We start from the raw sequence: 15,649 nt of genomic DNA, 5'->3' as shown, positions 1-15,649 counted from the left end.
TGAATGTAGTGAAGGAGAGAAGATATGGTTAATTTCATTTATTTTTGGCTTGCTCTTTATTTGATTTTTGCGATCCCTTCCATTTATATCCTTAACATGTAATCTTCCCATGTTCTGTTGTATGTCTTAAGTTCCCTAAAAAAATAATTGAAGAGCTAAATTGCTGTAGAACTATCAAGTATGTTTTGCCTACTATACATGTTAAATTCTGCTGTAGAATAACTACTGACTGTAAAGTGGTTGCTCTTCCTCAATATAGAAAGGATTTTAAAAAAGAAAGCAAATGACTTCCTCCTGGATTATTTAAGACCCTTTCCTCTATCTAGGACAATCTACTCTATCTTCATGTTTCTTTTTGCTGCAGACAAAACATGCAGGACTCATAACACCTGTCTGTCCTTTTAGAATATTTATTATTGATTTGCCAATGATATAATTTGTGTAATCACCACAAAAAAACTGAATTTAAAGGCACATGGTTGGCATTTGGCTTGAGAAACAGCCTTTTTTGGCTGTTTTCATGGAAAATAATCACATTGAGTGATAAATCTGGCTGTTAAAATACAGTAGGGTGAGGTTTTTGTTGAAAACACTAATTATGCATGGACAGAACAAGAGATAAGAGGTATCACTTTGTCCACAATGGGGAGCCAAAATTCATATAAATCAAAAGTTCCTCACAGCAGCTTTAAACAATGTAATTTTTGACATCTAATTAATCGTCCCTGAGATGAACCAAAACTACAGAGCTCTCACTCAGCTCCCACATTTGGATATCGAAATCTTTATTTGATGAAATGATGAGCCACAGTTACTATTATTATCAGAAAATGTACACCGAACAGCGTTGTATTTACAAGCGTTATATATAAAGATGTTAAATGTTGTCCTGTCCAGATAAATAGCTCAATCACGATTGTAGTCCACACTGATATCGCAGAGCAGGCGAGTGGATGCAGCTTCTCAAATAGACGATCTTTGCTGTGACGCATTTTTCGCGCGAAGCTTGGTTTAGGAAGCTAAACTGAAGGAGGCAGAATGAGTAAAAAGGATAACGGTGAGTTTAAGATAAGAGACAAGATGTTTTTACTGCATTTAGTCAGTTCGTGTGTCAGACAGTTTAATGAAGCGAGTGACGCATGTTTGATTTCACGGATCAGAGTTTGAAAGTTAGCCGATGTCAGCTAATTTTGCTTAGCTTACATGCACAACAAACACAGTAAGCTAGCTTCACGGATCTCTGTTTTCAAACCTTTATATACAATGTGACACCAAATAGGCCCACATGTAATACATGTTACTTCTGTGCTCATGTGTCATTATGCAATATATGTAGGAAGTTGGTCATTGTTGACTCATGTTAAAGGTTTCTCAAAACCATCAAGACTTGATATTTAACCCTCCTGTTATGTTCGTTACTCTGAAACAGCAATACTGTTCCTGGGTCAATTTATCGCGGGGCATATTTAATTATCCAAAAGTGTCAGAACACAGAAACATCCCTATAAACATTTTTTAAATCTCATTATTAGCTCCATTACTAACCACTTAAATCAGTGGTGTCCTAACTTTTTTCAAAGAGGGCCACATATGATGTTGTCAGAATACTTCAGGGCCAGTGACTCCTACTGAGACTTAGGAATCATGAAAGTTAAATATGAAATCTCTATTTAATAACAATTATTTTATTTTTTTTTCTCAATAAATCAGTAACTAGGTAGTCCTCAGTTCTCCACAAGCCATGTAAACATTAGCAAACTTCATATTCTTCTGGAGGAAAATGTTTTTCACAAGGGTCGGCCAATGTGGGAAAAATATTGTATCATTATTTTTCTATGGCAGGATCAGGATCTGGATTTCATCACACTTCTATTTCATGTTGTTTTTAAGACTTTTCTGACCAGCAGACAACATTTTAAGAACTAAATAATTCTTGTCCTGCATTCTGAACAATTTTTATTCATCAAATTTTGCCTTTCTGTCTGATTTTATAGTTTTGATCTTGTCTTGTGTCCTCTTTTGTGTCTTCTGAACTTTTAATGTTCATCAACAACATTTTCAAATTATGCTGAAAACATTATGCTGAAAAACCTGTCCGCTTTAAGAGTTCTTGTGTTTCTTCTTTACTGCTGTATTGCAGAATTCCCAGTGCTTTGGCTTTATAAAAGTAGTCCATATGAAGCTTTTTGAGACGTTTCTGGATTGACTTTAGTGTTGGTTGTGCGCTTGAAAGAAACTGCAAATGTTCAGATGATTCATAAGGTGATTAATATCTTTGCTATAAATAACACATTTTAAGATGGAAGCTTGGGGCCATAAATAAATGGACCTTCGGCCGCGATTGGCCCCCGGGCTGTACTATGGACATGCCTGACTTAAATCAATATTTAGTGCAATGGTGTTCTTTAATTCTCACAGATCATGGTTTAATGAGGATAGCTCACTTGTTTTTAATGAAAATGTATGTTAAAAGGGTGTGTGTGTGTGCGTGTGTATGAGAGGGGTAAAATATGTCACACAGTTGCAAAGAAACAACCAGTATTTGACACTTTTTTTGTTAATAATAATAATAATAATAATAATAATAATAATAATACATTTTATTTTGGGTGCCTTTCAAATCACCCAAGGTCACCTTACAGATAATAAAAACATTCATCATTAAAACATCATAAAAACAAACAAACAAACAAACAAAAAGAAAAAGTCATCAATAAAAACTAAAAACTAGTGAAGTGCAGAGAGTCCAGTTAGAGGGAATAGGCCAGTTGGAAAAGGTGAGTTTTGAGTTGGGATTTGAATGATGTTATGGAGTCCGACTGTCTTATGTGTGGGGGGAGGGAGTTCCAGAGTCTGGGTGCTGAGCAGCTGAAGGCTCGGGCACCCATGGTAATGAGGCGTGACGGTGGAATGGTTAGTAGTCCAGCAGAGGTTGATTGGAGGGAGTGGAAGGGAGTGTATTCATGAAGGAGGTCGTGGAGGTAAGTGGGGGCAAGGTTGTGAAGAGCTTTGTTTGTTGAACTTATTAAAAAAGGATCAATTTGACCCGCAACATAACAGGAGGGTTAAGCACCATAAGAGGACGACATAAGACATTTGTACTCTACACTACTAGTGGTTAAGAGAGACTATTTTAAAAGACGGAGGCATCTGGTTGTCGTTAATAGTTCTGTTTGAGGTTGATCAAGTTAAGTTCTGATGTTTTTTTCTACCTTTTGGCCTTTTTTCCCCTCATACGACCTGACCCCCCTGCTGTCAACCACAGGAGCGTCTCTCATCCTCTCCTATATTAATGAGAAAAACCGTCCCTACAGTGCTCAAGATGTCTTCTGTAATTTACAAAAGCAGCATGGGCTGGGCAAAACGGTGAGATGAACACTTGTAATGAAATATGCATGGGTACTGCTGCCTGCGTTTAATAATTTATCACGTATTTGTGATTCACTAGGCTGTGGTCAAGGCCATGGAGCTGCTGGCGCTGGAGGGCAAGATAAAGGAGAAAACATATGGAAAGCAAAAGATTTATTTTGCAGATCAGGTTAGTCTGTTCATCTTAAATTCTGTACTGCTGAATACAGACGGAGCAGAGGAGTGACATGCACAAACACTGTCATTCATAATAATCACCTGATCTCTCCATCAGGCTCAATTTGAGGATGTGAACGATGCAGACCTGCAGGCCATGGACGGTCAGACCTCTAAGCTCAGTGCAGAAGTGCAGTCCCTCACCCAGACCTGCAGACAACTAGATGCAGGTAGAGCTTACCTCTGATCTCTAAAACGTTTCATTGCAGCAAGATCAATTAATTTCGCACCATTGAAGGCCGCAGGGTGTCATTGTTTTGAGTAAGATATCAGTGGAGTGAAGGGGCTGTTCTTTTTCAGAGCAGAAGGAGCTCAACAGCGCTCTGACAACAGAGGAAATCAAGTCAGAGATCCAAAAGCTGAAAGCTGAGTGTGCGGGGTACAGAGCTCGAATGGAGAAGATAAAGTCAGCCACAAATCACGTCACACCTGCAGAGAAAGAGAAGGTTGGGATTGACTCTAAAGTCATGGCCAAAAGTTTTGAGAATGACACAAATATTACATTTTCACAAAGTCTGCTGCTTCAGGGTTTTTAGGTGTTTTTGTCAGATGTTTCTATGGTATAATGAAATACAATTAGAAGCATTTCATAAGTATCAAAAGCTTTTATTGAGAATTACACTGAATTCATGCAATAAGTCAATATTTGCAGTGTTGACCCTTCTTTTTCAAGACCTCTGCAATTCTCCCTGGCATGCTGTCAATCAACTTCTGGACCAAATCCTGACTGATGGCAGTCCATTCTTGCATAATCAATGCTTGGAGTTTGTCAGAATTTGTGGGTTTTTGATTGTCCACCCGCCTCTTGAGGATTGACCACAAGTTCTCAATGGGATTAAGATCTGGGGAGTTTCCTGGCCAAGGGCCCAAAATCTTAATGTTTTGTTCCCCGAGCCATTTTGTTATGACTTTTGCTTTATGGCAAGGTGCTCCATCATGCTGGAAAAGGCATTCTTCATCACCAAACTGCCCTTGGATGGTTGGGAGAAGTTGCTCTGGGAGGACGTTCTGGTACCATTCTTTATTCATGGCTGCGTTTTTAGGCAAGATTGTGAGAGAGCCCACTCCCATGACCGAAAAGCAACCCCACACATGAATGGTCTCAGGATGCTTCACTGTTGGCAAGAGACAGGACTGATGGTAGCGCTCACCTCGTCTTCTCCGAACAAGCCTTCCTCCAGATGCCCCAAACAATGGGAAAGGGGATTCATCAGAGAAAATGACTTTACCCCAGTCCTCAGCAGTCCAGTCCCTGTACCTTCTGCAGAATATCAGTCTGTCCCTGATGTTTTTACTGGAGAGAAGTGGCTTCTTTGCTGCCCTCCTTGACACCAGGCCTTCCTCCAAAAGTCTTCGCCTCACTGTGCGTGCAGATGCACTCACACCTGCCTGCTGCCATTCCTGAGCAAGCTCTGCACTGCTGGTGGCCCGATCCCGCAGCTGTAACACCTTCAGGAGACGGTCCTGGCGCTTGCTGGACTTTCTTGGGCGCCCTGGAGCCTGTTTGGCAACAATTGAACCTCTCTCCTTGAAGTTCTTGGTAATTCGATAGACGGTTGACTGAGGTGCAATCTTACTCGCTGCTATAAACTTCCCTGTTAGGCCCTTTTTGGGCAATGCAATGATGGCTGCACGTGTTTCCTTGCAGGTAACCATGGCTAACAGATGAGGAACAATGGTGTCATACACCATCTTCCTTTTAAAGTGTCCAGTCACTCATTCATGACAGATTGATCGCCAGCCTTGTCCTCATCAACACCCACACCTGTGTTAATGTGTGTGACACCTGTGTGTCATTGAAATGATGTTAGCTGGTCCTTTTGTGGCAGGGCTGAAATGCAGTGGAAATGTGTTTTTGGTGATAAAGTTCATTTTCAAGGCAAAGAGGGACTTTGCAATTAATTGCTGTTGAGCTGATCACTCCTCATAACATTCTGGAGTATATGCAAATTGCCATTATAAAAACTGAAACAGCAGACTTTGTGAAAATTAATAGCTGTGTCATTCTCAAAACTTTTGGCCATGACTGTACACCATGTTCCAAATTATTATGCAAGTTGCATTTTTGTGAATATTTTAAAAACTATGTTAACAGTCGTTTTCAAATTAGTTAGGAAGTCAGATAGTGAATATATTATTTTAAGTGTTTCTCAAATGTCCAATATAACCTCCTTTTCTTTCAGTGAGGGTCAGAGGTCTCTGGTAAACAGATTCAGTGAGGTTTCTGATGACTTCTCTGACAGTCAGCAGAGAAGTCATCAGAAACCTCACTAAATTTGAAATGTTTCAAAGACTTTAACAGTTTTATTTTGTATACAAATGTAAAGAAAACTGTCTTTATTGTTGACGTTTGAATACAGTTGTAGTAAATATTATTTTCAATCAATAGAACATTAAAAATGGTGCCTAGTTTTTCCTTTTCATGAGTTATATGCTCTTATCACCAGCTTGCATAATAATTTGGCACACTCATTTCTGCAGATTCTGCATTTATTTGAAAATACAGCCAACGTACTTTGAAAGCATCATTTTAACCACAACAGTGGAAGAAATATATTCACGATCTGACTTCTTGACAAATTTGAAAACGACTGATGACATAGTTTTTAAAATATTCACAAAACTGCAACTTGCATAATAATTTGGAACACGGTGTATGCTTTCTAGTTTCAGTTGCTCATCCAAAAAAAAATATTATGACTATTGGCTTTGTCATACATTGTTTATTTTTTAAAATTGCAGGTTTACAAAGAGCGTGATGTCTATGTGAAAGAGTGGAAAAAGAGGAAGAGAATGGTAAGGTATAAATAGCTGGAACTGTCTCTGTAATGCATGCATTGGTTGTCTGTTCTGGTTTCTGCTTCTCAAATGTGACAATTTGTCCATCTTTGTAATTTCTCTATCCTGGGATTTTTTTTCACTGTTAGTCAAACAGAACACGCTGGATGAAAACGTCAATTTGGCCCCTGTTAAATAAATAGTTGATTTTATTCTGTGAGGAGTATCTAGTTGAAACATACTGACATCAGCACTATACTAAACTGTTATATTTTGTCATAGGACTTCAGATTAAAAAAAAAGACTTCAATTGTTTTTCAAGTTATTGCAATCGTGTTGCGTTATTGTTTCTCTAAGGCTTCTGACATGATGAACCAAATCCTGGAGGGGTATCCAAAGAGCAAGAAAGAGTTCCTGGTGAGTTAGAGCTCATTAAACTCTGTCACCAGCTGTGCTGTTTGTCTGTGTGTTGTTGTTGTTGTGCAGCATTAATGAATAACACAACTGTTGTCCCCCTCACAGGCTGAAGTTGGAGTGGAGACCGATGAGGACTGTAAGGTGGTTGTTCCGAGCACTTGAATGAAAGAGGAAACGTCTGTTCATTGACTTCATCAATGTCAGCCTGTACAGTGCCAAGCTGAGAATATAGTTTACATCAGAGCAGCCTGAGTGGCTGCACGTTTTCATTTACAGCCTTACTTTTCAACATAAACATACACCTTTAATGAAGCTACATGTGAAAGAATGTTTTTTTACTGATAGTATGTTGTTATAAAAATAGCTCCGTCATGTGACTGACACACTGCATCACATGATTGGACAGCAACACTGGTGTATTTATTTCCTTAAAGTCCAAAAGACATTCATTTTAGTGTATGAATCTGTACATTCTTTGTTATTCTACATGTTTCATCCATTCCTTTGCCTTTGTTTTAAACTGTACATAAAAAAACAATGTAAATTTAAATGTGTCCCAAACCTTTAAGTATTGTTTCCTGTTTTGTTAACTGTTCCTTTAATCAGTTTTGCTGCCAAGTTATTAAATGTTGATGAAAGGAATGTGTGGTGTATCTCTCAACACTGTAGAGATTGTACAGCTTGAGTAGTTGTAGATATCAGCACCAGCTCCCAGCTGTATGTTCTGTCCTCATCTCAGACTTTTTTTTTATTTCACAACGGACAAATTAAACAACATATTTCTTTACACAGCTGAGTGGTGATGTACAGTGCGTGATAATCATAAAAGAACTATCAAAACAAAAAGATGGGAAGCAACAACAGGCTCAAAAAATCTGTATTTCACTGTGATTAAAACCAGAGCAAAGCTGCTCTTCGTCATATGACAGTTGTTTTTTATGTGTATGACTGTATACACAAATACACAAGTACAGTACAGCAGCTCTAAATCCCTGTGCAAGGCCCATACTTGGTTCTAACAAGAAAGCAGTGACTGGTGAAGGGTAGAGATTCAAACATTCACTTCAAAAGTCACACTAATGCACAGTTTGGAATGAACTGATACTGATCATGAAAGCAACTGATCAAAGTAAAAACATTTTCATGTGTGCATTAAAATCACAAAAAGCTTCTGAACTCTTAAAGGGACATTTCAGTAATCTTAAACCCAAACTCTATCTTCACTGATTTTGAAGTCTAAAAAAACAAATCTTTCTCAAGAAGTCTGAAAACATCACGAGGAGAGATATTGCAGGGGTTCTACACTGGAAATCTTGAGTTAAAGGGGAGACATGATTCCGTTTAATAAGCTAATGATTGAACCCAAGACCCCAGGATCTGTAGAAAAATAAAATAAGGCCTATGATAAAAACATCCCTTTAGAATCTGCTCCAGCCACTGTGCATTTTCATTTCTTCCTGTAGTACGGTTTGAGGTAATCCAATCTCAGCCAGGGAGTCACTGATGAGTTAAAGTGAGTGTAAATACTGCGGCGTGGCTTGAAGCTGATTGGAGTTTTTACTCCACCCTGAGAGGCAAGAGTAAGCCCAAAGTCAATATCTGGGAGTTCAGCCCAGAGGTGCACTCAGTCAATACAGCTGACTGTTGAGCTGCTGGAGCACACCAACAACAAAATCCCTTAGCGTCTAGGAGAAAACAGAGGAAGACAAACTATTATTATTATTATTCCAGCATTAAAAAAGCAAAGCAGGCAGTTTTCTCTGTGTCTGATCTGCGGTCCACAAAGCTTTCAAAAACATTCCTCACCTGTGGCTTGCAGTGCTCCTCGATCCAGCTGAAAACACAAGCAGAGAGTTCTTGAAAGCTGCTCACTGAGACAGAGTTACTGAACGACTGGAACAGGGAGTCCATGATGCTCTGAAAGATGTTGAACTTGACTTGGTCAGACACCTGATCCTCTCCTTGCTCTGGGTTGTTCTGGTGTGCCTTCACTATGTGCTCATAGTTCCTATAAAGACAGATGTTCAGTCAAAAAATGGAATGGCCAGAACGTATTGCCTTGAATCATTCTTTCCATGACTTGCATTTATTTGTTCTCAAAAAATGTGTAAGACAGCATTCAAAGCTTTATTTTTAAGCACACTTGGTCCCATATATGAACTTCAGATCTAGTACACTCATACTGTGTCTATTCTGAAACCAAAGCATTTGTATTTCAAGTTTTCTCTGTAAAAGATATAAAACAAGTAGTTACAAGTCACAGCGAGATCGAAACACACCAGGAGCATTTTGGAACGACATGCATGTATAGAGAGCGACAGGTAGTTTTGGAATGACATGCCGGTATAGAGAGCGACAGGTAGTTTTGACATGCAGGTATAGAGAGCGACAGCTAGTTTTGGGAACGACATGCAGGTATAGAGAGCGACAGGTAGTTTTGGAATGACATGCAGGTATAGAGAGCGACAGGTAGTTTTGACATGCAGGTATAGAGAGCGACAGGTAGTTTTGGGAACGACATGCAGGTATAGAGAGCGACAGCTAGTTTTGGAACGACATGCAGGTATAGAGAGCGACAGGTAGTTTTGGAACGACATGCAGGTATAGAGAGTGACAGGTAGTTTTGGAACGACATGTAGGTATAGAGAGTGACAGCTAGTTTTGGGAACGACATGCAGGTATAGAGAGTGACAGCTAGTTTTGGGAACGACATGCAGGTATAGAGAGTGACAGCTAGTTTTGGAACGACATGCAGGTATAGAGCGTGACAGCTAGTTTTGGAAAACATGCAGGTATAGAGAGTGACAGCTAGTTTTGGGAACGACATGCAGGTATAGAGACAACAGGTAGTTTTGGAACGACATGCAGGTATAGAGAGCGACAGGTAGTTTTGGAACGACATGCAGGTATAGAGAGTGACAGGTAGTTTTGGGAACGACATGCAGGTATAGAGAGTGACAGGTAGTTTTGGAACGACATGCAGGTATAGAGAGCGACAGGTAGTTTTGGGAACGACATGCAGGTATAGAGAGCGACAGCTAGTTTTGGAAAGATATACAGGTATAGAAAGCGACAGGTAGTTTTGGAACGACATGCAGGTATAGAGAGCGACAGGTAGTTTTGGAACGATATACAGGTATAGAAAGCGACAGGTAGTTTTGGAACGACATGCAGGTATAGAAAGCAACAGCTAGTTTTGGAACGACATGCAGGTATAGAGAGCGACAGGTAGTTTTGGAACGACATGCAGGTATAGAAAGCAACAGCTAGTTTTGGAACAACATGCAGGTATAGAGAGCGACAGCTAGTTTTGGAACGACATGCAGGTATAGAAAGCAACAGCTAGTTTTGGAACGACATGCAGGTATAGAGAGCGACAGGTAGTTTTGGAACGACATGCAGGTATAGAAAGCAACAGCTAGTTTTGGAACAACATGCAGGTATAGAGAGCGACAGCTAGTTTTGGGAACGACATGCAGGTATAGAGACAACAGGTAGTTTTGGAACGACATGCAGCTATAGAAAGCGACAGCTAGTTTTGGGAACGACATGCAGGTATAGAGAGCGACAGCTAGTTTTGGGAACGACATGCAGGTATAGAAAGCGACAGGTAGTTTTGGGAACGACATGCAGGTATAGAGAGTGACAGCTAGTTTTGGGAACGACATGCAGGTATAGAGAGTGACAGGTAGTTTTGGGAACGACATGCAGGTATAGAGAGCGACAGGTAGTTTTGGGAACGACATGCAGGTATAGAGAGCGACAGCTAGTTTTGGAACGACACACAGGTATAGAAAGCGACAGGTAGTTTTGGAACGACATGCAGGTATAGAGAGCGACAGCTAGTTTTGGGAACGACATGCAGGTATAGAGAGCGACAGGTAGTTTTGGGAACGACATGCAGGTATAGAGAGCGACAGGTAGTTTTGGAACGACATGCAGGTATAGAGAGCGACAGGTAGTTTTGGAACGACATGCAGGTATAGAGAGCGACAGGTAGTTTTGGAACGACATGCAGGTATAGAGAGCGACAGGTAGTTTTGGAATGACATGCAGGTATAGAGAGCGACAGCTAGTTTTGGAACGACATGCGGGTATAGAGAGCGACAGCTAGTTTTAGGAACGACATGCAGGTATAGAGACAACAGGTAGTTTTGGAACGACATGCAGGTATAGAGAGCGACAGGTAGTTTTGGAACGACATGCAAGTATAGAAAGCAACAGGTAGTTTTGGAACGACATGCAGGTATAGAAAGCGACAGCTAGTTTTGGAAAGACATGCAGGTATAGAGAGCGACAGGTAGTTTTGGGAACGACATGCAGGTATAGAGAGCGACAGGTGGTTTTGGGAACGACATGCAGATATAGAGAGCGACAGCTAGTTTTGGGAACGACATGCAGGTATAGAGAGCGACAGCTAGTTTTGGGAACGACATGCAGGTATAGAGACAACAGGTAGTTTTGGAACGACATGCGGGTATAGAGAGCGACAGGTAGTTTTGGAACGACATGCAAGTATAGAGAGCGACAGGTAGTTTTGGGAACGACATGCAGGTATAGAGAGCGACAGGTAGTTTTGGGAACGACATGCAGGTATAGAGAGCGACAGGTAGTTTTGGGAACGACATGCAGGTATAGAGAGCGACAGGTAGTTTTGGGAACGACATGCAGGTATAGAGAGCGACAGCTAGTTTTGGGAACGACATATCATACATGGCCGAAATATAGGACCTAGTAGTAAGTCTAATAGGAATTGATTTCAGAATTATAAAAGGAAAAAATAAAAAAATACACAGACTATAGACCATCTGCTCAGGTGACATGAGCTTTTCTATGAGCTCAAAGATAAGTTCAGCAAGGATATCTCTATGTAATCATTTTATGTGTCATCACAGCGGTGCTGGATAACCATTATAAGACGCGTGACAATCATACCAAAAAGACCATTGGTTTGTTTACATCACGGTGTTTCACTTACTGTCAATAAGTGTTTTTTATTTATATGTACTTGCGGCAGTAAGTGACGTAAAGCAAAACCTCTGGTGCATATTTTAATATTCATCATAGGGGTGGAGCATGGTTGGTGCTGGTATCCCTTTTGAGGCACCTAGATGACTGGCAAGCCACTGAGTACTGGCATGTGATGGCAACCAGCCCCGGCATATGACGCGACATAGGCGTGGCATTCCACTCTGTAGCTAATGGCATGCCATCTGGCGTGTTTCGATCTTGGCGCTACTGTAATTATCTGTGGAGATGCAGACCGGCGTAGGGATGCCTTGGTTTGCATACAAACACAAGTTGAATTAAGTTAGAGATTCACTCGCTTACGTTTTCATGATCTTCAGCGCCATCACTTCTTTCCTTAGCAAACTAACTTCCTCCTCTTGCTTCTTCTTTTCTTTATGAAGAAAATGGATGTAGTCAATCGCTGCAAAACAAGAAAAATGCATCAGTGAGGAATTCCTTGACTCCACAGATTTAAGTTTCCATTTCCTTAAGTTTGGTCTCCTAGAAACACAAAAAATACTGCTGACTTTTCACTTTCCTCTTATTAATAAACCAAAGTAAGCTCAGATTTCTATGTGCAGCAGGATATCATCTTTGTCTTTAACTCAGGTGATCTGAACATACTTATTCATCTCTACATGCCCTTTGTTCACTTCATTATTGTCTCTTTTCACTCGTTCTGTTATGTTGAGTATGTGAGACTGGATAAGTTGGAGCTGTCAGCGACTACATGAAGCGATGTGACTTGAGTGAGAATAAGAAAAGAGACATGGAGCTGTATCAGAAAGCTGTGAGATTATAATGCAATGTTTACTACCTTAACCTGAAATAGAGAAAACAAGATGTCAAACTCTGCACATTGACTCGAATCCATCTTCTAAACAGATCACATCTTACTTTTCTGCAGCACAGTAGCCTTGCTGATCTTCTGTGCTCCTACTGCAAATTCAGACTGCTGCTGGCAGGTCGGCACGATGGACTGAAGGTCTTCGTATCCTTTCTGAAGTTTGAGAAAACAAAGAAGTCACTTAAATAGAGTCGGGAATTAAATTCACAAATCACAGAAAACCTGCATCTGCAGACGTACCTTGATTGCATCCCTGCGCTTCTGCTCAGCCTGTGTGTGCGCTTGCCTCCGTCGATCTTTATACGAGTCTTTGTATGTCTCCTGTCTGTAGTCGCTGTCTTCATCATCTATTCAAGGATATGATAACAGGTCAGATGAATAAAAGGATGTTTATTTGGTGTAAATCACACCAAGGACCCTGGTTTTAAGTTTAAACTACACAAGATGAATTTACAGATTTGCTCAGAATGCAAAACCCAGGAATCTGTTTTCTTCCATCACACCACTTATGCTGGCTTAACACCTTTTTTTTTCATCCCAGGAGAATCGTATTATCTCAGGAGTAAATCAAGTTCTATTTATGACAGTGCACTTTAGACTAGCCTATAAAAGATAACATTCAGCAGCAGCGACTCAAATAAAAGTCTGCTGATAGAGACAAAAAAAAAAGCCATAGTGATGAAATCATGCAATATAGTTCTGCATGTAGCGCCTTTTATTACACATTCAGAATACATGAGTAATCAGTACTACTTGAATCAATATGCAAAAAAAGAGGAACAAAGTGAATGACATCAGGCTATGTTTGGTTTAACTAATTCAATAACATTAGGTGCTGTTAATTACTATTTTTTTTACATGTATTATAGATTAAGACTTCAGGTACAAGGCAAACAGTGTATAGTAAATATTGTCAGAACACAATACCTGTATTTGGTACTGAAGAGGCACTTGTCGAGCCAATGCTGTTGGCTCTGGACACAACTGAACCCTTTTTTGCACTTTCAGCAAAGAAACCTGCAGACAAGATGCAGATGAGTTATCAGTAACACACAGTCACCGTCACATAATCCAACAACTACTTTATGACATGACAAACAACAAGACATGAACTGAAAGGATACTCACTGTGGTCAAAGCCGCTGTCGCTGAACGCACCATCCGTCTGCCGAGCCATCACCACACCACAGAGGATGGAGAAGGGAGAAAATAGAGATGGGAATAATGATGGGAGAAATTGTGCTGCCTAAAATACATCCACAATAGACCAATAGCAGGCGTGCCTTATGGACAGTCAAAGCCCCCACTGAGGAATGCCCTGAATAGTCCAATTCTAGTACTCAGTCTCACATGGGCAAAAAGCTGCTGTGAACAAGTACATCACTCACAAACACACTGTTTAATCTAGGGCACCACACATTGTGTGCTTTAATGTGTGATTTAAGAGTCTTGTCAGAAGAGTATATTCAAACCTTGAATGTCACTTAACCCTCCTGTTATGTTCGTTTCTCTGGAACAGCAATCAATCAAGCTTTATTTATATAGCACCTTTCATACAAATCAAATGCAACCCAAAGTGCTTTACAGCTATTGAAAAACCAGAAAGAAGCAGAAATAAAACAATGGCAAGACATATTAGGGGAAGATAATAATAATGATAAAAAATAATAATAATACATTTAAAATTAAAATAACATAACACACAATAAAATAGAAACTAATACACAGCAAAAATAAAATGTGTAATTAAAATAAGTTAAAGCATCAAAATTAAGAATACAAATAGTTAAAATAAATAGATTTTTAAAAGGGTAAAGATAAGAGTTGAAAATAAAACCGAGGCTAAATATATCAATATAAAATAAATAAATGAATGAATAAATACATAAAAATAGAATAAGATAACAGTTAAAATTAATAAAATAGTAAAGCAACATTTAAATCAATATTACACTAAAAGGTAAGTAATACAATTGTTAAACCCTACATAAAAGCTAGACTGAATAAATACTTTTTTAGTTTACACAATAATGTTCCTGGGTCAGTTTGACCCGGGGCATATTCAATTATCCAAAAGTGTCAGAACCCCAAAAAATCCAAATACCCATTTTTTGAATATAATTTTTAACTCCGTTGCTAACCATTTAAATCAAGATTTATTGGAATGGTGTTCTTTAATTCTCACAGATCATGGTTCAAAGAGGATAACTCACTCGTTTTTCATTAAAATTAATGTTAAAACTTTTTTTAATGCACATTGGAAAGCCCTAAATATAAATACAATAGTTTTACATGACATATATTTTTGTTTATTTTATTGTACATTGTTATTTTTTATTTTTTTGTATGAAGTGATGTTGATAAATTTACAAGACACCTCTGCAGTCACATGCTGATTTTTATGCTGCATGTAGCTGGTTTGGAAGGCATATATTGCCTAAAATAGACTTTAAAAAGGGTCAATTTGACCCACAACATAAACAGGAGGGTTAAAGCAGAATCACTGAATGAGGATGGAATACATTTGCAAGTTTACAATTGTGCAGATTGGCTGTATTGTTCTAACACTCTCTTCAGTAAATCTGCACAGAACTTTCACATGAAGTCATGAAAGGACGACGTATGGAGTGTCATGTTATTTTAGGTAATTGCACATGTATTTGGGGAACACATGAATTCTAGTTGTGCAACGTGAGCTCTCTTCAGGGCGTTTTGTTTGCTTAACGAGCTAACTGCCTTAGCTTCTGACGTTAGCAAACATCACGGAGAAACATTAGCTGTGGAGCTAACAATGCCCTGCTCCTCCTCCTCCTCAGAGAGCGACACTTTAACTTTTACACACATCAGTTTGAGTCACTTGTCACTGCTGATTTAAGGTAAATGGGTCAAGTTAACAGAAAAGTTGGAGTGAGCGACCAATGACTTACTTTCCAGTGATCCTCCGGGTCCGTCATTTTAGAATGTCAAAATAACTACTACCCCCTGGTGCGTTCAGGTGCTACTCGTTAATTC

The 15,649-nt window shown here is 39.4% G+C and overlaps 2 protein-coding genes across 2 annotated transcripts; one reads left to right on the top strand and one right to left on the bottom strand.

Moving 5' to 3' along the window:
* The first annotated feature begins 926 nt into the window (after positions 1–926).
* On the top strand, positions 927–7,569 carry psmc3ip (PSMC3 interacting protein). Its single transcript, XM_034711461.1, has 8 exons — positions 927–1,057; positions 3,266–3,366; positions 3,449–3,538; positions 3,644–3,755; positions 3,886–4,031; positions 6,328–6,381; positions 6,721–6,780; positions 6,886–7,569. Exons 1-8 carry the CDS (start codon positions 1,039–1,041, stop codon positions 6,940–6,942), a joined length of 639 nt encoding a protein of 212 aa, XP_034567352.1. The 5' UTR covers positions 927–1,038; the 3' UTR covers positions 6,943–7,569.
* mlx (MAX dimerization protein MLX) lies at positions 7,497–15,649 on the bottom strand. The gene is made up of 8 exons (XM_034711460.1): positions 15,565–15,649; positions 13,766–13,802; positions 13,565–13,654; positions 12,878–12,984; positions 12,688–12,790; positions 12,112–12,211; positions 8,587–8,788; positions 7,497–8,465 (listed from the first exon to the last, which is right to left on the bottom strand). The coding sequence occupies exons 1-8, from the start codon at positions 15,589–15,591 to the stop codon at positions 8,409–8,411; spliced, it is 723 nt and encodes a 240-aa protein (XP_034567351.1). The 5' UTR covers positions 15,592–15,649; the 3' UTR covers positions 7,497–8,408.

Source organism: Notolabrus celidotus, chromosome 20 (assembly GCF_009762535.1).
Source record: "Notolabrus celidotus isolate fNotCel1 chromosome 20, fNotCel1.pri, whole genome shotgun sequence".
Lineage (NCBI taxonomy): Eukaryota > Metazoa > Chordata > Actinopteri > Labriformes > Labridae > Notolabrus > Notolabrus celidotus.
Note: the sequence above shows the minus strand (reverse complement) of the source record. Positions and strands in the feature narration are given on the sequence as shown.